Source organism: Lolium rigidum, chromosome 2 (genome assembly GCF_022539505.1).
Source record: "Lolium rigidum isolate FL_2022 chromosome 2, APGP_CSIRO_Lrig_0.1, whole genome shotgun sequence".
In the NCBI taxonomy this organism is placed as follows: Eukaryota; Viridiplantae; Streptophyta; class Magnoliopsida; order Poales; family Poaceae; genus Lolium; species Lolium rigidum.
The window spans coordinates 148,496,844-148,521,274 of NC_061509.1; the positions used below are offsets into that span (position 1 = coordinate 148,496,844).

At 43.2% G+C, this 24,431-nt stretch overlaps 1 protein-coding gene across 1 annotated transcript; it reads left to right on the forward strand.

The window, feature by feature from the left end:
• Positions 1–21,626: 21,626 nt before the first annotated feature.
• Positions 21,627–24,218, forward strand: LOC124692442 (scarecrow-like protein 6). Its single transcript, XM_047225820.1, has one exon. It carries the CDS (start codon positions 21,673–21,675, stop codon positions 23,848–23,850), a length of 2,178 nt encoding a protein of 725 aa, XP_047081776.1. The 5' UTR covers positions 21,627–21,672; the 3' UTR covers positions 23,851–24,218.
• The last annotated feature ends 213 nt before the right edge of the window (positions 24,219–24,431 follow it).

The window sequence follows — 24,431 nt, forward strand, 5'->3', positions numbered from 1 at the left end:
ATCTACAAGAGATTACAATCATAACCTACACCAAGTACTACATGATGCACACACTGTCAACATTACATCATGGAGGAGGAATAGACTACTTTAATAACATCACTAGAGTAGTACATAGATTAATAGTGATATAAAGCTCATGATCACATAAAGATCACACCATGGGAGAGAGAGATGAACCACATAGCTACCGGTAGAGCCCTCAGCCTCGGGGAGAACTACTCCTCCTCATCATGGGAGACAAGCAACGGCGATGAAGATGGCGGTGGTGTCGATGGAGATGACTCCGGGGCAATTCCCGTCCCGGCGGCGTGCCGGAACAGAGACTTCTGTCCCCCGAAACTTGTCTTCGCGATGGCGGCGGCTCTGGAACTTTTCTCGTATCGTGGCTTATCTCTTTAGGGTTTTCGCGATGGAGGTAATATATAGGCGGAAGGGCAGCCTCGGAGGAGCCAGGGGGTGGCCTCCCCACCTGGTGGCGCGGCCAGGGCTGGGCCCGTGCCCCCCTATGGTGTGGGGCCCCCTTGGCCCCCTCCGGCACTTCTCTGGCTCTCTGGGTCCGTCTCGGTAAAATAGAAGGTTCGGCTTTTGTTTCGTCCAATTCCGAGAATATTTCCTGTGTAGGATTTCTGAAACCAAAAACAGCAGAAAACAGAACCGGCACTTCGGCATCTTGTTAATAGGTTAGTTCCGGAAAACGCATAAAAACATCATAAAGTATGAACAAAACATGTAGGTATTGTCATAAAACTAGCATGGAACATCAGAAATTATAGATACGTTGGAGACGTATCAAGCATCCCCAAGCTTAGTTCCTACTCGCCCTCGAGTAGGTAAACGATAACAAGGATAATTTCTGAAGTGACATGCTACTATCATAATCTTGATCAACACTATTGTAAAGCATATGAGATGAATGAAGTGATTCAAAGCAACGGTAAAGATGATGATTAAACAACTGAATCACATAGCAAAGACTTTTCATGAATAGTACTTTCAAGACAAGCATCAACAAGTCTTGCATAAGAGTTAACTCATAAAGCAATAGATTCTTAATAGAAGGTTTGGAAGCAACACAAAGGATGATTAAGTTTCAGCAATTGCTTTCAACTTGTAACATGTATATCTCATGGATAATTGTCAACACAAAGTAATATGATGAATGCAAATAAGCAAGTATGTAGGAATCAATGCACACAGTTGACACAAGTGTTTGCTTCTAAGATAGAAAGAAGTAGGTAAACTGACTCAATATAAAGTAGAAGAATGGCCCTTCGCAGAGGGAAGCATGGATTACTATTTTTGTGCTAGAGCTTTTATTTTGAAAACATAGAAACAATTTTTTCAACGGTAGTAATAATTCATATGTGTTATGCATAAGACATCCTATAAGTTGCAAGCCTCATGCATAGAATACCAATAGTGCTCACACCTTGTCCTAATTAGCTTGGATTTACATGGATTATCATTGCATAACATATGTTTTAACCAAGTGTCACAAAGGGGTACCTCTATGCCGCCTGTACAAAGGTCCAAGGAGATAGATCGCATTTGATTTCTCGTTTTTGATAAATCTCAACTAAGGACATCCATACCGGGACAACATAGAAAACAGATAATGGACTCCTCTTTAATGCATAAGCATTCAACAACAGATAATATTCTCATAAGAGATTGAGGATTAATGTCCAAACTGAAACTTCCACCATGATTCATGGCTTTAGTTAGCGGCCCAATGTTCTTCTCTAACAATATGCATACTCAAACCATTTGATCATGATAAATCGCCCTTACTTCAGATAAGACGAACATGCATAGCAACTCACATGATATTCAACAAAGGTGTAATAGTTGATGGCGTCCCCAGAAACATGGTTACCGCTCAACAAGCAACTTATAAGAAATAATATACATAAGCTACATATTCTTTACCACAATAGTTTTTAAGCTATTTTCCCATGAGCTATATATTGCAAAGACAAAGAATGAAATTTTAAAGGTAGCACTCAAGTAATTTACTTTGGAACGGCAGAGAAATACCACATAGTAGGTAGGTATGGTGGACACAAATGGCATAGGTTTTGGCTCAAGGATTTGGATGTACGAGAAGTATTCCCTCTCAGTACAAGGCTTTAGCTAGCAAGGTTATTTGAAGCAAACACAAGTATGAACCGGTACAGCAAAACTTACATAAGAACATATTGCAAGCATTATAAGACTCTACACTGTCTCCTTGTTGCTCAAACACTTTTACCGTAAAATATCTAGACCTTAGAGAGACCAATCATGCAATCCAAATTTCAACAAGCTCTACGGTAGTTCTCCACTAATAGGTTTAAACTACATGATGCAAGAGCTTAAACATGATCTATGAGAGCTCAAATCAATTGCCAAGTATCAAATTATTCAAGACAATATACCAATTACCACATGAAGCATTTTCTATTTCCAACCAAATAGCAATCAACGAAGCGGTTTTCAACTCCGCCATGAACATTAAAGGCGAAGAACACTAGTGTTCATATGAAAAAGCGGAGTGTGTCTCTCTCCCACACAAGGTATGATCCAATTTATTCAGAGAAATAAGATAACAAAATGAAAATAAAAGCACACAGACGCTCCAAGTAAAGTACATAAGATGTGACGGAATAAAAATATAGTTTCACTAGAGGTGACCTGATAAGTTGTCGATGAAGAAGGGGATGCCTTGGGCATCCCCAAGCTTAGATGCTTGAGTCTTCTTGAAATATGCAGGGATGAACCACGGGGGCATCCCCAAGCTTAGACTTTTCACTCTTCTTGATCATATCATATCATCCTCCTCTCTTGATCCTTGAAAACTTCCTCCACACCAAACTCAAAACAATCTCATTAGAGGGTTAGTGCATAATCAAAAATTCACATGTTCAGCAAGGACACAATCATTTTTAACACCTCTGAACATTACCCAAAGCTACTGAAACTTAATGGAACAAAGAGATCCACTCAACACAGTAAAAGAGGCAATGCGAAATAAAAGGCAGAATCTGTCAAAGCAGAACAGTCCGTAAAGACGAATTTTTTAGAGGCACTTAACAGGCTCAGATGAAAAAACTCAAAACTAATGAAAGTTGCGTACATATATGAGGATCACGCATGAAAATTGGCAGATTTTTTTGATTCTTCTACAGAGAGATCTACTCAAATTCGTGACAGGTAAAAATCTGTTTCTGCGCAACAATCCAAATCTAGTATCAACTTTACTATTAGAGACTTTACTTGGCACAACAATGCAATAAAGTAAAGATAAGGAGAGGTTGCTACAGTATTAACAACTTCCAAGACTCAACAAAACAGTAATAAAAACATACATGGGTTATCTCCCAAGAAGTGCTTTCTTTATAGCCATTAAGATGGGCTCGAGAATTTTAATGATGCTCGCGCAAGAAATAAGAGTTGAAGCAAAAGAGAGCATCAAGAAGAAAATTCAAAACACATTTAAGCCTAACCCACTTCCTATGAAAAGGAATCTTGTACACAAATAAATTCATGAAGAACAAAGTGACAAGCATAAGAAGATAAAACACGAGTAACTTCAAAATTCTCAACATAAAGAGGAGAAACTTAATAATATTAAGATGCATATAACCATGTTTCCCTCTCTCATAATAACTTTCAGTAGCATCATTGATGAAATCCACAATATATCCATCACTTAAAACATTCTTATCATGGTTCATGTGCATAAAAGTATCATTATTTTTGGCAAAAGAAAAACTCTTCTCATTAATAGTAATTGGAGCAGGATCATTATCAAGAATTTGAACATGGTAAATAAGTTGCATACTAAGGGAATGGTTTTTGGCAATCCCATCATAACTATGACAAGTTTCATAAGGATAATTATAACATGTGTCATATCCATCTCTACAACGATTATCTAAACCAGAATATATAATATCATCATTTTCACTAAAAGTAAAGGTCTCAAATATAGGATCTTCAAGCACAACATCCCCAAGCTTAGAGCTTTCAATATCAACGTTTGAGGGAACATGAATAGTGCTAACATCATTACTTACATAATCAGTACCAAAGAGATTTCCAATATCAAAGGTAGTGTGCTCTTCCAAATCATGATCACTAATATGGGTAAATGGCATAGGAAGATCATTGTACTCAGATTCATTATCATAATAATCATTAAGAGCAACATACTTACGGTTACCTATCCTTATCTCATACACGCGGGGATATGTGATGTCTACGTTCCCCCTCCTTTCCTGTAGACAGTGTTGGGCCTCCAAGAGCAGAGGTTTGTAGAACAGCAGCAAGTTTTCCCTTAAGTGGATCACCCAAGGTTTATCGAACTCGGGAGGAAGAGGTCAAAGATATCCCTCTCATGCAACCCCGCAACCACAAAGCAAGAAGTCTCTTGTGTCCCCAACACACCCAATAGGTGCACTAGTTCGGCGAAGAGATAGTGAAATACAGGTGGTATAAATATATATGAGCAAGTAGCAACGGTGCCGTAAAATAGCTTGTCGGCGTGTAGTTGATGGTGGTAGTATTGCAGCGAGTAGTAACACAAGAAAACAAGAAACAAGCAGCGATAGCAGTATTTAGGAACAAGGCCTAGGGATTACACTTTCACTAGTGGACACTCTCAACATTGATCACATAACAGAATAGATAAATGCATACTCTACACTTTTGTTGGATGATGAACACATTACGTAGGATTACACGAACCCTCAATGCCGGAGTTAACAAGCTCCACAATAATGCTCATGTTTAAGTAACCTTATAGTGTAAGATAGATCAAAGGACTAAACCAAGTACTAACATAGCATGCACACTGTCACCTTCATGCATATGTAGGAGGAATAGATCACATCAATACCATCATAGCAATAATTAACTTCATAATCTACAAGAGATCATGATCATAGCATAAACCAAGTACTAACACGGTGCACACACTATCACCTTTACACACGTGCAGGAAGAATAATACTACTTTAATAACATTGCTAGAGTAGCACATAGATAAATTGTGATACAAACTCATATGAATCTCAATCATGTAAAGCAGCTCATGAGATTATTGTATTGAGGTACATGGGAGAGAGATGAACCACATAGCTACAGACGAAGCCCTCAGCCTCGGGGGTGGATTACTCCCTCCTCATCATGGAGGCAGCGATGGCGGTGAAGATGGCGGTGAAGACGGCGATGGAGATGGCTCCGGGGGCAATTCCCCGTCCCGGCAGGGTGCCGAAACAGAGTTCTGTCCCCCGAATTGGAGTTTCGCGATGGCGGCGGCGCCCCTGGAGTCTTTCTAGAGTTTCGTCAAGCGGTGTCGAGGTTTTAGGTCACGACGGCTTAAATAGGCGAAGAGTCGGAGTCGGAGGGGCCACGGGCTGCCCAAACCATAGGGGGGCGCGCCCCCCCCTTGGGCTGCGCCGCCCTAGGGTGTGGGGCCCCCCTGGCACCCCTCTGGCCTTTCTCCGGTGCTCTGGAAGCTTCGCATATTTCTAAGACTTTCGGTGTTGATTTCGTCCGATTCCGAAAATATTTCCTTACTAGGATTTCTGAAACCAAAAACAGCAGAAAACAGCAACTGGCCTCTCGGCATCTCGTCAATAGGTTAGTTCCGTAAAACGCATAAAAATGATATAAAGTGTGAACAAAACATGTTGGTATTGTCATAAAACAAGCATGGAACATCGGAAATTATAGATACATTGGAGACGTATCGCATCCCCAAGCTTAGTTCCTACTCGTCCTCGAGTAGGTAAACGATAAAAGATAATTTCTGAGGTGACATGCTACCAACATAATCTTAATCATACCATTGTAAAGCATATGAGATGAATGCAGCGATTCGAAACAATGTAAATGCAATGAGTAAACAATTGAATCATATAGCAAAGACTTTTCATGAATAGTACTTTCGAGACAAGCATCAATAAGTCTTGCATAAGAGTTACTCATAAAGCAATAAATTCATAGTAGAGACATTGAAGCAACACAATGGAAGATTAAGTTTCAGCGGTTGCTTTCAACTTGTAACATGTATATCTCATGGATAGTTGTCAATGCAAAGCAATATAACAAATGCAATAGGCAAGTATGTAAGAATCAATGCACAGTTCACACAAATGTTTGCCTCTTGAGGTAGAGAGAAATAGGTGAACTGACTCAACATTAAAAGTAAAAGAATGGTCCTTCAAAGAGGAAAGCATCGATTGCTATATTTGTGCTAGAGCTTTGGTTTTGAAAACATATAGAGAGCATAAAAAGTAAAATTTTGAGAGGTGTTTGTTGTTGTCAACGAATGGTAATGGGTACACTAACTACCTCGCCAACCGGACTTTCAAGAGCGGCTCCCATGAATTATTTTTATGTTTATGCGGCACTCCTTCCAACCTTTCTTTCACAAACCATGGCTAACCGAATCCTCGGTGCCTCGCCAACAATCTCATACCATGAAGGAGTGCCTTTTTATTTTAGTTTTATTATGATGACACTCCTCCCAACCTTTGCTTACACAAGCCATGGCTAACCGAATCCTTCGGGTGCCGTCCAACAATCACATACTATGGAGGAGTGTCTATTTTGGTTAATTAATTTGGGACTGGGAATCCCATTGCCAGCTCTTTTTGCAAAATTATTGGATAAGCGGATGAAGCCACTAGTCCATATGAGAGTCCGTCAAAAGTAAATGACAAGGTTGAAAGCTAAACACCACATACTTCCTCATGAGCTATAAAACATTAACACAAATTGAGAAGCATTTTGAATTGTTTAAAGGTAGCACTCAAGCAATTTACTTTGGAATGGCAGGAAATACCACATAGTAGGTAGGTATGGTGGACACAAATGGCATAGTGTTGTTTGGCTCAGGATTTGGATGCATGAGAAGTATTCCCTCTCGATACAAGGTTTAGGCTAGCAAGGTTGTTTGAAGCAAACACAAGCACGAACTAGTACAGCAAAACTCACATAAAAGACATATTACAAGCATTATAAAACTATACATCGTCTTCCTTGTTGTTCAAACATCTTACTAGAAAATATCTAGACTCTAGAGAAACCACTCATGCAAACCAAATTTTAACAAGCTCTATGTATTTCTTCACTAATAGGTGCAAGGTATATGATGCAAGAGCTTAAACAAGAGCACAACAATTGCCAAGTATCAAGTTATTCAAGACATCATACCAATTACTACATGTAGCATTTTCCAATTCCAACCATATAACAATTAACGAAGCAGTTTCAACCTTCGCCATGAATATTATGAGCTAAGAACACATGTGTTCATATGCAACAGCGGAGCGTGTCTCTCTCCCACACAAGCATGATGTAATCCAATTTATTCAAACATAAACAAAAATAAAAGCATACAGACGCTCCAAGTAAAGCACATAAGATGTGACCGAATAAAAATATAGTTTCAAGAGAAGGAACCTGATAATTTCTCGATGAAGAAGGGGATGCCTTGGGCATCCCCAAGCTTAGACGCTTGAGTCTTCTTGATATATGCAGGGGTGAACCACCGGGGCATCCCCAAGCTTAGAGCTTTCACTCTTCTTGATCATAGTATATCATCCTCCTCTCTTGACCCTTGAAAACTTCCTTCACACCAAACTTCTCATAAACTTCATTAGAGGGGTTAGTACATAATCAAAAACTCATATGTTCAGAGGTGACACAATCATTCTTAACACTTCTGGACATTGCCCAAAGCTACTGGAGTTTAATGGAACAAAGAAATCCATCCCACATAGCAAAAGAGGCAATGCGAAATAAAAGGCAGAATCTGTCAAAACAGAATAGTCCGTAAAGACGAATTTCTAATAAATACTTCCGTTGCTCAGATCAGAAAACTCAAAACTAATGAAAGTTGCGTACATATCTGAGGAACACGCATGTAAATTGGCATATTTTTCTGATTTTTCTACAGAGAGAAAATCCCAGATTCGTGACAGATAGAAATCTGTTTCTGCGCAGAAATCCAAATCTAGTATCAACCTTCGATTAGAGGCTTCACTTGGCACAACAAAACACAAAACTAAGATAAGGAGAGGTTGCTACAGTATTAAACAACTTCCAAGACACAAATATAAAACAAAGTACTGTAGCAAAATAACACATGGGTTATCTCCCAAGAAGTTCTTTCTTTATAGCCATTAAGATGGGCTTAGCAGATTTAATGATGCACTCGCAAGAAATAGTATTTGAAGCAAAAAGAGAGCATCAAGAGGCAAATTCAAAACAAATTTAAGTCTAACATGCTTCCTATGAAGAGGAATCTTGTACACAAATGAATTCATGAAGAACAAAGTGACAAGCATAAGAGGATAAAACACGAGTAACTTCAAATTTCTCAACATAAAGAGGGGAAACTTAATATTATTAAGATGCATATAACCATATTTCCCTCTCTCATAATAACTTTCAGTAGCATCATTGATGAAATCCACAATATACCCATCACTTAAAACATTCTTATCATGGTTCATATGCATAGAAGTATCATTAATTTTGGCATAAGAAGAGTTATTCTCATTAATAGTAATTGGAGCAAGATTATTATCAAGAATTTGAACATGGTAAACAAGTTGCATATTAAAAGAATTGTTTTTGGTAATCCAATCATGACTATGACAAGTTTCATAAGGATAATTATAACCTATATCATAGCATTCTTTATAATAATCATCAAAGATCTGAGGCACAGTGTCATCATAAGAAATAGAATAGTTATCTTTCACAGTTGGTTTATCTGTGTCCATACCATCATTGTTATTAGAAGGAGATGTATCAAACACATAATGATCAGTAGCAAAAGGATTTTCAAACACCTCTTCCCCAAGCTTAGAGCTTTCTATATCATTATGGGAGGAAGCATGGATAGCATCGACACTATGGCAATTATTATCATCATTTTCAGAATTAGTTTCCCAGAGATTTGCAATATCAAAAGTAGTGTGCTCATTCAAATCATGATTGCTAATGTATGTAAAGGGCATGGGAAGATCATCATATTCAGGTTCATTATCACAATAATCATTAGGAGCAACATACTTATGGTTGCTTAGCGTTATCTCATTCACGCGGGGATACGCCGTTACCTCTTTCTTTTTATTCTCCTTCTTCTTCTTCTTCTTCTTCTTCGTTCCCTTCTTCTTCTTCTTCTCTTCCTTCTCCTCGTTCCCTTCTTTAGGAGGAAGAGGCTTGAAGGGTGGCTTGTCCGCATAACCTGATTTACTTTCAGAAACAATAGAAGAAACTTGGGAGGATCCCTCCTTTTCATTAATTAGTTGAAAACACACAACGGTCCTATCATATTTTGGCAAGGTGTCATCTTCTAAAATATTTTGTATGTAAGTATTTGTATGGCTATTATCAATGCAATAAGAAAAACACCCATGCAGGACATCATCAATATCAAGATCACTCATATATAGCAAAGAGATTTTTCTCGACAGTTCTTCATACCCTAAAATAAAGTAAATTCATCATGCTGATTAGGAGTAATTTCATCATCACAATACAAATTTGCAGCACTCATTGGGTTCAAATTATCATTGGAGGAGCATTGAAAATTAAAATGACCCACTTCATGGCAAACTTCACAAATAAAAGGATAGAGGGCACAAACTTTTTTACCAAGATCATCTAGAGCCCTAAACCACTTTCTAGTTTTTTCATTAATATGATGGATGCAATATTCATCTTTGACTTGATTAATTCCACAAGGTCTATGCATTCCACAAAAATTAACATGCTTATAGGAAATAGCACTCTTAGGAGTTTGAGCATGCTTATGGCAATAATTAACAACAATTTCATTCTTCATGCAAGCCTCTTTAAAAGGTTCATGATACTTATCAAAATTCTTCCTAGGAAATTCAAAATGAGAAGCAAAGGCTTTATAAAGATTTGCAGCAACTTGAGAGTCAAGACCATAAGTAGCACTCATATTTCGAAATTTATCGGTATCCATAAAAGCTTCAATGCATTCATAATCATAATTTATACCCGACTCTTTACCTTTGTCGTTCTCCCATCCTTCAGCGTTGTCCTCAATCCGATCAAGAAGATCCCACCTAGCTTCAACCTCCTTGCTTGTGAAAGATCCCTCCGAACACGCGTCCAGATAGTCCTTGTGTTGTCCTGAAAGCCTCGCATAAAAATTGTTAACAATAACATTACGGGGGAGCTCATGAATGGGACATTTGAGCATTAGTGACTTCAGTCTCCCCACGCTTGAGAAATACTCTCTCCATCACGAGGATAAAAGTTATAAATATAATTCCTATCAATATGCACTTCATGAGGAGGATAAAATTTAGAATAAAAGAGAGATGCAATTTCCTCCCAACCAAGAGAATGTCTATTCTCCAACAATTTATACCAATGCGCCGCTTTACCAGACAGCGAAACAGAGAATAGCTTCTTCCTCACTTCATCCATAGAGATACCCGCACACTTGAATAACCCGCATAATTCGTGCAAAAACAAGTAAATGATCTTTAGGATGGACAGTTCCATCCCCTTTATAGTGGTTGTCCATAACACGTTCAATAATTTTCATAGGTATTTTATACGGAATACTTTCAGCAGGTGGAATTAAAATATCGAAGCATCATTAGAATCATCGCATATGGGAGATAAAGCATTATCGTAGCAAAATATTTCTTCCAAAGCCGAGGAGCAAAAAAGATTATCTTTATATAAACTAGCTTCCCCAAGCTTAGACTTTTCCATAGTATTAGCAGTAATTGCATTCATGCTAATAACATCACTACTATCATGCAAATAAGGTTCCATAGGTTTTTTAATTTTCGCATTAAACAATTCTAAATTAGGAAATAGATTAAAAAGCTCACCAATTTTTTTGTTGTTTTCCATTATGCCTAACTAGTGTAAACAAGAAACAAAAAGTTGCAATTGCAGGATCTAAAGGAAATAGCTTCGAGTACTTACAATGGCGGAAAATAGCTTGGTAGCCGAGATCCGGAGTGTGAGTACCTTTTACCTTTCCTCCCCGGCAACGGCGCCGTAAAATAGCTTGATGTCTACGTTCCCCCTCCTTTCCGTAGACAGTTGTTGGGCCTCCAAGAGCAGAGGTTTGTAGAACAGCAGCAAGTTTTCCCTTAAGTGGATCACCCAAGGTTTATCGAACTCAGGGAGGAAGAGGTCAAAGATATCCCTCTCATGCAACCCTGCAACCACAAAGCAAGAAGTCTCTTGTGTCCCCAACACACCCAATAGGTGCACTAGTTCGGCGAAGAGATAGTGAAATACAGGTGGTATAAATATATATGAGCAAGTAGTAACGGTGCCGTAAAATAGCTTGCTGGCGTGTAGTTGATGGTGGTAGTATTGCAGCAGTAGTAACACAGTAAAACAGTAAACAAGCAGCGATAGTAGTATTTAGGAACAAGGCCTAGGGATTACACTTTCACTAGTGGACACTCTCAACATTGATCACATAACAGAATAGATAAATGCATACTCTACACTTTTGTTGGATGATGAACACATTGCGTAGGATTACACGAACCCTCAATGCCGGAGTTAACAAGCTCCACAATAATGCTCATGTTTAAGTAACCTTATAGTGTAAGATAGATCAAAGGACTAAACCAAGTACTAACATAGCATGCACTACTCGTCACCTTCATGCATATGTAGGAGGAATAGATCACATCAATACCATCATAGCAATAATTAACTTCATAATCTACAAGAGATCATGATCATAGCATAAACCAAGTACTAACACGGTGCACACACTCGTCACCTTTACACACGTGCAGGAAGAATAATACTACTTTAATAACATTGCTAGAGTAGCACATAGATAAATTGTGATACAAACTCATATGAATCTCAATCATGTAAAGCAGCTCATGAGATTATTGTATTGAGGTACATGGGAGAGAGATGAACCACATAGCTACAGCGAAGCCCTCAGCCTCGGGGGTGGATTACTCCCTCCTCATCATGGAGGCAGCGATGGTGGTGAAGATGGCGGTGAAGACGGCGGTGGAGATGGCTCCGGGGGCAATTCTCCGTCCCGGCAGGGTGCCGAAACAGAGTTCTGTCCCCCGAATTGGAGTTTCGCGATGGCGGCGGCGCCCCTGGAGTCTTTCTGGAGTTTCGTCAAGCGGTGTCGAGGTTTTAGGTCACGACGGCTTAAATAGGCGAAGAGTCGGAGTCGGAGGGGCCACGGGCTGCCCAAACCATAGGGGGGCGCGCCCCCCCTTGGGCCGCGCCGCCCTAGGGTGTGGGGCCCCCCTGGCACCCCTCTGGCCTTTCTCCGGTGCTCTGGAAGCTTCGCGTATTTCTAAGACTTTCGGTGTTGATTTCGTCCGATTCCGAAAATATTTCCTTACTAGGATTTCTGAAACCAAAAACAGCAGTAAAACAACAGAACCGGCCTCTCGGCATCTCGTCAATAGGTTAGTTCCGTAAAACGCATAAAAATGATATAAAGTGTGAACAAAACATGTTGGTATTGTCATAAAACAAGCATGGAACATCGGAAATTATAGATACGTTGGAGACGTATCAATATGCCGTTACCTCTTTCTTCTTCTTCCCCCTCTTCTTCGTTCCCTTCTTCTTCTTTTCCTTCTCCTCATTCCCTTCTTTAGGAGGGAGAGGCTTGATGGGAGGCTTCTCCACATAACCTGATTTATTTCCAGAAACAATAGAAGAAACTTGGGAGGATTCCTCCTTTTCATTAATAAGTTCAAAACACACAGCGGTCCTATCATATTTTGGCAAAGTGTCATCTTCTAAAATATTTTGTATGTAAGTATTTGTATGGCAATTATCAATGCAATAAGAAAGACACCCATGCAGGACACTATTAATATCAAGATCATTCATATCTAATAAAGAAATTTTTCTTGATAACTCTTCACACACCAAAAATAAAGTAAGTTCATCATGCTGATTAGGAATGATTTCATCATCACAATACAAATTTCCAGCACTCATAAGGTTCGAATTATCATTGGAGGAGCATTGAAAATTAAAATGACCCACTTTATGGCAAAGTTCACAAATAAAAGGATAGAGGGCACAAACTTTTTCACCAAGATCATCTAGAGCCCTAGACCACTTTCTAGTTTTTTCATTCCTATGATGGATACAATATTCATCTTCGATTTGATTAATTCCACAAGGTCTATGCATTCCACAAAAATTAACATGCTTATAAGAAATAGTATTTTCGTAAGTTTGGGCATGTTTATTGCAATCATTAACAACAATTTCATTTTCCATGCAAGTGTCTTTAAAAGGTTCATGATACATGTACCAATTTTCTTTAGGAACATTAATATGAGAAGCAAAGGCTTTATAGAAATCGACCATAATTTGAGGATCAAGACCATATTTAGCACTAAGCTCTTGAAAATCAACGGCTTCAATGAAAGACTTAATGCATTCATATTCATAGTTTATACCTGATTCTTTACCTTTGTCGTTCTCCCAATCTTCAGCGTTCTCCTGAATCCGATCAAGAAGGTCGCATTTAAACTCTTCTTTATTACGCGTGAATGATCCAGAACAAGTAGTATCCAGCAAGGTTTTATCTTGAAAAGAAAGTCTTGCATAGAAATCATCAATGATGATATTACCAGGAAGCTCATGAATGGGGCATTTGAGCATTAAAGACTTCAATCTCCCCCATGCTTGGGCAATACTCTCTCCATCATGAGGCCAGAAATTATATATGCGGTTTCGGTCTTTGTGAATTTCACTTGGAGGATAGTATTTAGAATAAAATAGAGGCACAATATCCTTCCAATCAAGAGAATGCCCATCCTTCAGCAGTTTATACCAATGCACCGCTTTACCAGACAGCGACATAGAGAATAATTTCTTCCTAACTTCATCCATAGAAATACCTGCACACTTGAATAACCCGCATAATTCATGTAAAAACAGTAAATGATCTCCAGGATGAACAGTTCCATCCCCTTCATAGCGGTTATCTACAACACATTCAATAATTTTCATAGGTATCTTGAAAGGAATATTTTCAGTAGGTGGATTTAAAATATCACAAGCATCATTAGAGTTATCGCATATGGGAGATAAAGTATTATCGAGCAAATTTTCTCCCCTAAAGCTGGAAAGCTACAAAGATCATAAAAACTAGCTTCCCCAAGCTTAGACTTTTCCATAGCATTAGCAGTAATTGCGTTCATACTAATAACATTGCTACTAGCATGCAAATAAGGTTCCATAGTTTTTTTTTAATTTTCGCATCAAACAATCCATGTCTCAACTCAGGAAAAAGATTAAAAAGCTCACTAATTTTTTTGTTGTTTTCCATTATGCCTAACTAGTGAAAATAAAAACAAGAAACAAAAAGATGCAATTGCAGAATCTAAAGGAGATAGCTTCGAGCACTCACACACCGGCAACAGTGCTAGGAAATAGCTTAGTAGCTCGGAGGATGTGAATACCTTTTACCTTACCTCCCCGACAACGGCGCCGAAAAATAGCTTGATGTCTACGCACGCTTCTATTCCTCGTAGACAGTGTTGGGCCTCCAAGAGCAGAGGTTAGTAGAACAGCAGACAAGTTTCCCTTAAGTGAATCACCCAAGGTTTATCGAACTCAGGGAGGTAGAGGTCAAAGATATTCCTCTCAAGCAACCACCGCAATTAAGATACAAGAAGTCTCTTGTGTCCCCAACACACCTAATACACTTGTCGGATGTATAGGTGCACTAGTTCGACGAAGAGATAGTGAAATACAAGTAATATGGATGATTGTAAGTAGTAATTGCAATCTGAAATAAAAATGGCAGCAATCAAACATGTAGCAGAACTTGTTGGAAACGGTGTTTCAATGCTTAGAAACAAGGCCTAGGGATCATACTTTCACTAGTGGACACTCTCAACATTGATCACATAACCGAATAAATAAATGCTACTTTCTACACTCTCTTGTTGGATAACAAACACCATTCATTGTGTAGGGCTACAAAAGCACACCTCAAGTCGGAGTAAACAAGCTCCACAACATTCGGAGTTCATATTAAAGTAACCTCTAGAGTGCATAATAGACCGTTGCAATTTAGACCGAGTACTAACATAGCATACACACTGTCAACAATAGCTATGAAAGGGGGAATAGATCGCATCAATACTATCATAGTAATAGTTAACTTCATAATCTACAAGAGATTACAATCATAACCTACACCAAGTACTACATGATGCACACACTGTCAACATTACATCATGGAGGAGGAATAGACTACTTTAATAACATCACTAGAGTAGCACATAGATTAATAGTGATACAAAGCTCATGATCACATAAAGATCACACCATGGGAGAGAGAGAGATGAACCACATAGCTACCGGTAGAGCCCTCGGCCTCGGGGGAGAACTACTCCCTCCTCATCATGGGAGACAGCAACGGCGATGAAGATGGCGGTGGTGTCGATGGAGATGACTCCGAGGGCAATTCCCCGTCCCGGCGGCGTGCCGGAACAGAGACTTCTGTCCCCCGAAACTTGTCTTCGCGATGGCGGCGGCTCTGGAACTTTTCTCGTATCGTGGCTTATCTCTTTAGGGTTTTCGCGACGGAGATAATATATAGGCGGAAGGGCAGCCTCGGAGGAGCCAGGGGGTGGCCTCCCCACCTGGTGGCGCGGCCAAGGCTGGGCCCGCGCCCCCCTATGGTGTGGGGCCCCCTTGGCCCCCCTCCGGCACTTCTCTAGCTCTCTGGGTCCATCTCGGTAAAATAGAAGGTTCGGCTTTTGTTTCGTCCAATTCCGAGAATATTTCCTGTGTAGGATTTCTGAAACCAAAAACAGCAGAAAACAGGAACTGGCACTTCGGCATCTTGTTAATAGGTTAGTTCCGGAAAACGCATAAAAACATCATAAAGTATGAACAAAACATGTAGGTATTGTCATAAAATTAGCATGGAACATCAGAAATTATAGATACGTTGGAAACGTATCAGTCCTCCGAGAATCGTTTAGGAACTCGAACTTAGAATAACCACTCGGAGAAGTCAAAGATTCTTTTTTCCTTCTAGTCATTGGCACATCATTTTTGTCACATTGTCTATCTTCGTGCAGACGTGACAAGACAACACAATACACCTGACGGATTTTCTGGGATGGAGAAGGAAAGCATCATAGCCTTGGACAAATAAACGAATCATCTCGCCATAATTTCAAGAAATTTCGTTCCAAACCCGAGGTTCTCCATTATCTCTACGGTAGGAATCGTGGAGGCGGTATTATGGATATCCTCACACACGTTTTTAGCGGTGCGTCTATTTGTCGTGTGGAAGTAATTACAACAAGGTGAATCATCTCTAGGATTTCACCTACCCCTATATAAGGGGAATGGAATGAGTGTAGGGTTTTTACCCTAGCTTGCATCCCTTTCCTCTTGTAATCCTCCTCCTTGTAGCCGCTATCTTTTCTCCGAAACACAGTGGCCCCAAGGTTTATATTAATGGCAGGGCCCAAGAAGGAACGGGTCCAGACCTATAACTTTATTGGCTCATGCGTGACAAAGGACCTCCTCGATGACTTCGTCGCCTATGGAGTGTTGCAGCCACTTCCCGAAGGAGGAGGACATGCATAGGAAAATGAGATAATGCTTGATCCTAAGCCAGGTGAAAGTTTCTTCTTCACTGCATGGCTTGATCACGGGTTCTCCCCTCTTGGATCTAAATTCCTCCATGAACCATTTCACTATTTTCAACTTTGTCCTCAAGAAATCTCCCCCAATTCCCTCACACATGTGCTAATTAATGTTCACGGTATTGTGTGAGAGCTATCTTTGCATGGAGGCGTCTTTTCTTCTCTTCCGCTATCTTTTCTGATGTAAGGCCCAGAAAGAGAAGGCTGGGGTAAGGTACACGCAATGCGAAAGTTTCAGAGGCGCCTGGACATAGAGTACCATTGACCTCGTCTTCAAAGGAAGGTGAAAGAATGGAAAGGCGACTTCTTTTAATACAAGTCGTCTCCACCGAAAGACCAAGTAAATTTCCTCCCTTTTTACGAAACTCGATTCGCCCCTGAGGGCAAGCCTCTTTCTAACCCTTCGACCAAGGAAGAGCGAGATTCCATTGAGCCATGGCAACTAATACCTTCGATATGGATTATGGATGCAGTATAGTAGCTTTTTTCCTAGAAGACCTAAGTTTATCAAACCTTGGAAACATTTTCTAATGGTTAATGAACGTCTACAATATTTGCTAGTTTGCTTTACCTTATTATGTTTAACAGACCTTTCCAGTTTACTTTGTATCTTCGGTTGTTGATGTCTCCCGAGTGCAGAGATATCTTTTAGTACATTTCAATGAAAAAAGATTGCCATTAGCTGAATTTCTTGCGAGCTTTCATTATCCATAAGGTCTACCTGTCATTGGGTGAATTTCTTGTCAACCTTTGCTATATTTGATGGCTTTCAAGTTCTCAGCCATACTTTTGTGGCTGACATATTTTCTGAACTTAGGCTTGCCGTGGTTAGGGAGCAAACACGCTCATAGTATCTGAAATAAATGGGCCGCCGCCGAGGCGTACCAATCACGAGACCATGCTGCCTCGAACCCGGTTTACTCTCTAGCGTGCCATCTTCTCCATAGACCCCTCTCCCAAGCCAAGACAAAGCCTTCGTTGTTTCGAGACAATTCTTACAGGGTTATTTTCGTCAAAATGCAGTTGCAATGATGGCATAGATTTGTTTGGGACCAATGAGCTTTAAAAAATTTGTTCTTTTCCCGCTATCCCTTTCTTTCTTTGGGGGCCTTCGGTTATTATTATTTCCTTTTGGACCTGCCGGCCCAGGTCTCGAGCCTGCCCCTGGTCACACTCACTGTTCAAAAGACTGTAAAAAGTGAGCAAGGTGACTGGCGATGGTAAAAATATGGCACAGGATTCTCTGCCCTGCGGCTCAAACGGTGACAGGGGTGTGCTGTGTTCCAAATGCCATGTCTAATCCAAGGTAACTGGCCCAATGAGAAAAAAAATTCACTGACATACTACGTGTGTTAAATGGACAAGTTTTCTGTTTTCTCCTTTATTCCAAAAAAAAGGAGCAAAAAATCGATGGTACCAACGACCCAATGCTTGATCGCACGTAAGAAATTGTTGCGACTTATAAGAACATGCAACATCTTTTAAACGTTGGAATGCTCGAAATTATGTCCTCGTGCCAAATCATAAGATGGAATCCCTAACAAAACCGCACATGCTTTGATGCTTTTAACATACTCCGTAGATAATTCTCACGAAACGACTAATCACCAAAATTTTAGCACATCTAAAGTATGAAAACGACGTTAAAAAACGAAATTGAAGCAACAGTAACATATTCTTTTTTCTGAATTAAAGCAACAGTAACATATTCAGGACGTCTTTAATCACCTGCCTGTCGATTGTCACGATTCCGGTTTACGACGGTACTGTAGCATTACGACACCAGCGTGACTCACATACCGTACGTGCGTGACTGCCACTACTGTACAACATAACAAAACAGCCGTCAAAAGCCCTAACGATTTTCTCGCGGTCAATACGCGCACCACCTTTTCATTGACTGACTAGTCTTCAGCTCACCTGGGTCCTCAGGTCGCTGCAATAATTCTGCTCGATACGTATGCATACGTATTTTTTGTTTTTGTTTTGCCAAATCGGGCTGTTTCATAAAAGTTAATGCGTTATCTGATCAAAACTATTTTGGAATCTAACATTCTAACCATGAAGTTCAGCACCATAGATGTTAGATCCGAAGTTGTGCGGATCGGCGCGGGAAATACCAGGATGAACTGGGGTGTAGGTGCACCTGTTTTCTCTAATACTGGAAAAATGTTATTATGATAAAATGTCCAAATGGCACTATAATGATTGGTTGTGTACTGTTCACGGTAATAAGAAATCTTATTTTCACAAATATGTGTAGGTCCCACATGCGTTTTATGCCAAAATCTGTAGAAATAAGTACCAACATTGGATATACATGCGTGCATTTTATTATCAAAAAAATTGAAACATTGAAATATCATTTTTTTTTTGGAATTTTTCATTATAGGGTGCACGTGCACCCGGGTTCATATCATCTGCTTCTGGATCGGCGCCAACTTTTATAGGCACGAGAGCATTCCGGCCAGCTTCCCCACACTGGCCTCCAAGTGAAAATGGGGGACGTCGTCCAACAGTGTTTCCCAAATGCGTCTCGTGTCCGACGTGCCCTAATTCTCTATCCGACGTTTACATGCTATTCTTGACCCACAGGGCATGCTCTAGGAGCGTTGGACACGAGCCACACGACGTGAAACTTTGGATACAGATAGCTGGGATCCACACACCAGTGACCCACTTGCCATTCAAACCACCACATCGCTTCCTCCTTCACCCAGGCCGTTCCCACTTCTCGAAATCGTCACCTCCGTCGATGCAATTTCTAACGCCTCACGTCGACAAAACCGGCTCGCTGACGCGGGCCACGTTTGGTGATGAGGACATCCCTACCACACTACTATCTTCGTCATTACAAGATGAAGACGATCCTGCTGTGAAGCTCGGGTCCAATGAAGTCAGGATTGGCCAATAACACGAGCTCGTGCGAAGCTACTTAAACAACAGGTGAATTTGTTCCTAAGTGATACTTTGATCGATGAGAACTTTATACTGCCTAAGTCCTATTACTTATGTATGATCAGGTATGAGGAGGGAACAAGCATCGCACGAGGAGGAGAGGAGCAGCTGGACAAGAAGCTGGACGTGAAGCTGGCCATGAAGCTGGACAAGAGGACATCCCATGAAAGCGCGAGGGAGGAGAGGGAGGCATGCGCGAGGGAAGAAGACCAAGTTCAGGCCGGCGCCAGATCCGGTCCAACCGGCTGCCACGCTGGCGCACCCGGCCCCAGGCCCGGTCAACCGGGTGCCACGCCGGAGCAACCCGGCGCCGACCGGATTTCCCACCTGTGCCAACCGGGCACTATCCAATAAGCCTGGACGCCCCGCCCGGTTGCCACCCGGTCCCAGGCCCGGTCGACCGGCCCCCAGGCTGGCCGTGTCCGAGTCTGTCTCGACCAGATCTATTCTGGGTCGGTTATTTTTGTATCTTTTCGATCTGAGGTTGTCCTGAACCCTATATAAGTGCCCAGGACGCCCCCAAAATAGCTTTAGACCACGTTTAAGATAAACCCTAGTTCATAGTTGATTGCTTTGCAACTCTATTGAATCCCTACACCATATTGCATTGATTTGGTGTAATCTCTTAAAGTCTTGTGTGATCTGCTGTTTCATTGGGAATTAGAAGGTTGCAACTTACCGCTTCGTGGTCGGCGGCTACGTGCGCAATTGTGTGGAGTTACGAATATCTTGCAGGGTTGAGAGCTGTTGCATTGGCGACAGGGACCAATCGAGAGATCTCGTTGCGTCATACAAGTTATCATCCACTGCGTCATCGTGTTTCTCCGATGTGTTCATCCATTGATCATCATCACCACCGTTGCTTACTGAGAAGAACGGGCCACCCCTTATCATCTTGGTATCAGATTTCAGCGTTTCCTCGGTAAGCCATCCACAATCCACCCCATAGTTGAGTTGTGAGTGTTTCCTATCCAGAAAAAGGCAAAAAAAAATTAGGGTTAGGGTTTGCCATAGCCTTAGATTGCACTAATTTCAAGTTTCAGTTGCTTTCGTAGTTGTTTTTGCGTATCTTTTTCTTCCATCTAGTATTGTTAGGGTTTGTGTTTCCGCTTTCATCTAGAGTCAATTTTTGTTGCTCCGAGTCCACATAGCATACAGTGTGTTTGTCCAAACCACAGCCACAACCTTTCGATATACGTGACTAGGAACTTCCCCAGAAGAGACTAGTTTTACCGCTCGACAGGCTGCTCATTAGGGTTTTGGTGCTTTGCATTATCTGTTGGCCGTGTTATCAAGTAGTTGGGTCATAAACTAAAAATAAAAAGTTGAAAAGAAGCAAAAAGAGCTACATAGCTGCGTGTGATAAATAGAAAATTCCAAAAAGAAAAAGTGAAGTGCTAGTAGAATTATGTGAAGGCCTAAGTTTACTTTACTACACCCGTAGTTGAGAAATCTTGTGCCTGTCCCGTTGAGCTTTGCTAGTGTCTCTCGAGTGCATTGCAACCTTTCATCCATATAGTTGCATTGCCACATTTATCGCCTTGTGTGAGTATCATTGTTTGTCTACGGTCAGCGCTAGTGCTTATTATTGATGCAAATAATCCCATGGTTTTCCTAGGAAAAACAATAGTAGCAGGAGCAGATAAAACCTAACCTAGGGTGAAAGAAAAGCAGGGGGAGGGAGAGGTTGAAGCAGACTGAAAACGATGGAGAGTGGGGGAGTACACTTTAAAAACCTTTTTTATGTTGCACGCATCCAGGGACGATAGCAGTGGAGAGAGAAGAGAGACCACACAGGCACAGCGAGGCACAAGGCAGGCAAGGTCCGGCGCACACTGCTCCTGCTCTGCTCTGCTCGCCCCACCTCCCTGTTCTATACTCTAGCACGCCAAAGGCCAAGCAAGCAACCAAGCAAGCAAGAGCCACATCCAGAGCAGACGCACCAAGAAAATCATCGCCATCCCGTCCCGCCCGCGCGCCCTCCCAGATCTCGCTCAGCCTACTATGTGGGATTAGGTAGATGAGGGCGGCGCTCTTCGGTGCCGACCGGAACGGGGGATTCGACCGACCCGCCACCGCCAAAGATCTCTTCTGGCCGCCCGGGAAGCCACACCAGCAGCTGGAGCCCAGGTCCGTGCTCGACTGCTCCCGCAGGCTCAGCCCGCCCAACTCTGCATCGACGCTGTCGTCGTCCCTCGGCGGCGGCGCCGCTGACTCGGCCAGCGGCGTGGCGGCGGTTTCCGAGAGCAGCGCCGGCGACGCCGAGGCCGTCAAATGGGGGGACCACGGCAGCGGGGGGACGAAGGACGACTGGAGCGCCGGCGGCGGCGGCGGCTGTGAGCTGCCGCCCATTCCTGGGGCCCTCGATGTGGGCCTCGTCGGCGCCGAGGGCTGGGACGCCATGCTCGGCAACGCCGCGGCGGCCGCGGCCGGGCAGGACCAGACCTTCCTCAACTGGATCATGGGGGCGGCCGGCGAGCTGGAGATGCCGGGGGCGCCGCTCCCAATCCATCAGCAGCCGCTCGTCGACAATGCAGGCTTCGGGTTCGCGGCCGTCGACCCAATGGGCTTCGCGCTCGACCACCACCACCACCACCTCGGCGGCGCCTCCTCCGACCTCTCCTCCTCCGGCGCCACCGGCGGCGGCGGTGGCGGCAGCAGCAAAGCCTCCTCCGCCTTCGGCCTCTTCTCGCAGGAGGCTGCATCCCTCCAGCCGCCGCCGCCTCCCATGCTCTTCCACGAAGGTATCGACACAAAGCCCCCTCTTCTTGGACCGCACCCGCCTGGCCATGGTCACGGCCTCCTCCACCACCACTACCAGCACCAGCACCAACCGCCGCCTCCCGCCGCGACCTTCTTCATGCCGCTCTCCTCCTTCCCCGATCACAACCACCGCTCGCCACTTCACCAGCCACCACCACCCAAACGCCACCACTCCGTCCCGGACGACCTCTACCTCTCCCGCACCAACCTTGGCGCCTCGGCTGCCGGGCAAGGCCTCGCCTTTCCCCTGCTCCACGGCTCGGCCCCGTTCCAGCCCCACCCTTCGCCGCCGCCGCCGCCGCTTCGCGGGGCGATGAAGACCACGGCTGCAGAGGCCGCGCAGCAGCAACTCTTGGACGAGCTGGCTGCGGCGGCAAAGGCAGCCGAGGCCGGCAATTCCACTGGCGCGCGAGAGATATTGGCGCGGCTCAATCACCAGCTTCCCCCGCTCGGGAAGCCCTTCCACCGCTCCGCCTCCTACCTCAAGGAGGCGCTCCACCTCGCGCTCTCCGACGGCACCTACGGCGCCTCCCGCCTCACCTCCCCGCTCGACGTCGCCCTCAAGCTCGCGGCGTACAAGTCCTTCTCCGACCTGTCCCCCATGCTGCAGTTCGCCAACTTCACCGCCACGCAGGCGCTTCTCGACGAAATCGCCTGCAGCACCGCCTCCTGCATCCATGTCATCGACTTCGACCTCGGCGTGGGCGGCCAGTGGGCCTCATTCCTGCAGGAGCTCGCCCATCGCCGTGGCACCGGCGGCGTGCCTCTGCCGCTGCTCAAGCTCACGGCCTTGGTTTCAGCCGCTTCTCACCACCCGCTGGAGCTCCATCTCACTCAGGATAACCTCTCACAGTTCGCCGCTGATCTCGGGATTCCGTTCGAGTTCAATGCCGTCAGTCTTGATGCTTTCAGTCCGGCGGAGCTCATTTCTCCAACCGGGGATGAAATCGTAGCTGTTAGCCTCCCTGTTGCTTGCTCTGCCCGTGCGCCGCCGCTGCCTGTAATCCTTCGGCTGGTGAAGCAGCTTTGTCCTAAGGTTGTGGTCGCTATGGACTATGGAGCTGATCGTGCTGACCTCCCGTTCTCGCAGCACTTCCTGCATTGCTTTCAGTCTTGCATGTTCCTCCTTGACTCGCTTGATGCCGCCGGGATTGATGCGGATTCCGCATCTAAGATTGAGAGGTTTCTGATCCAACCAAGAGTCGAAGACGCCGTGCTTGGGCGGCGCAAGACCGACAAAATAATGGCATGGCGGAATGTGTTCACAGCTGCTGGGTTCACACCTGTGCCGCTCAGCAACCTCGCCGAGGCGCAGGCCGACTGCCTGTTGAAGCGGGTTCAGGTCCGAGGGTTCCATGTGGAGAAACGTGGTGCCGGGCTCACGCTCTGCTGGCAGCGCGGCGAGCTCGTCTCCGTATCGGCATGGCGGTGCTGATCATCCGCAGCGGCCACCGTCTGCAGGCATCATCCACTCCAGTAATGTTGTTCATTTTGTCTTGCAGTTAAATGTTGCGATGGAAAAACTACTACTATCTTGGCTGTTGTTGATCTAAAAACTATCTTGCCTGTTGGACACCCTGTATTGCTTTTCGTCGCAACTTATTAGCTAGGCCTAGAGGATTTAGCAACATTTGTGTCCGGTATCTCTAGTGTAATGGTGTTGCTCTAGGTTCTTACCACGACGTTTGCACTCTCTGCTCATTTTAGCATTTACCATGTCATTTCAAGAATTGCTTGTGAGGAGAGAGTACTATAATTTTAACCAGTGGAACCGGTTCTATGGTACAGTATTGATATTTGCTCCATCATGTGTGCTTTAGTTATTCCTGATGTATCTTATTTGTGCATTTTTTGTTCTTAAATTGAGCTGCTGGTTCTAGGTATCTCTCTGTTTATCATCGCAATGCTGACAATAGTCTTAATGGTTTTTTCATAGGTGGAGGGTTAACTATAGTAGGACTATAATAGATGAAAAATAAGATTTAGCTTGCCCTGATTTTAAAAGCTTAGAGTGCA

What these genes read in the sequence shown, in the direction of transcription:
- LOC124692442 (XM_047225820.1), top strand. Translation starts at nt 21,673, where the DNA reads ATGAGGGCGGCGCTCTTCGGTGCCGACCGGAACGGGGGATTCGACCGA.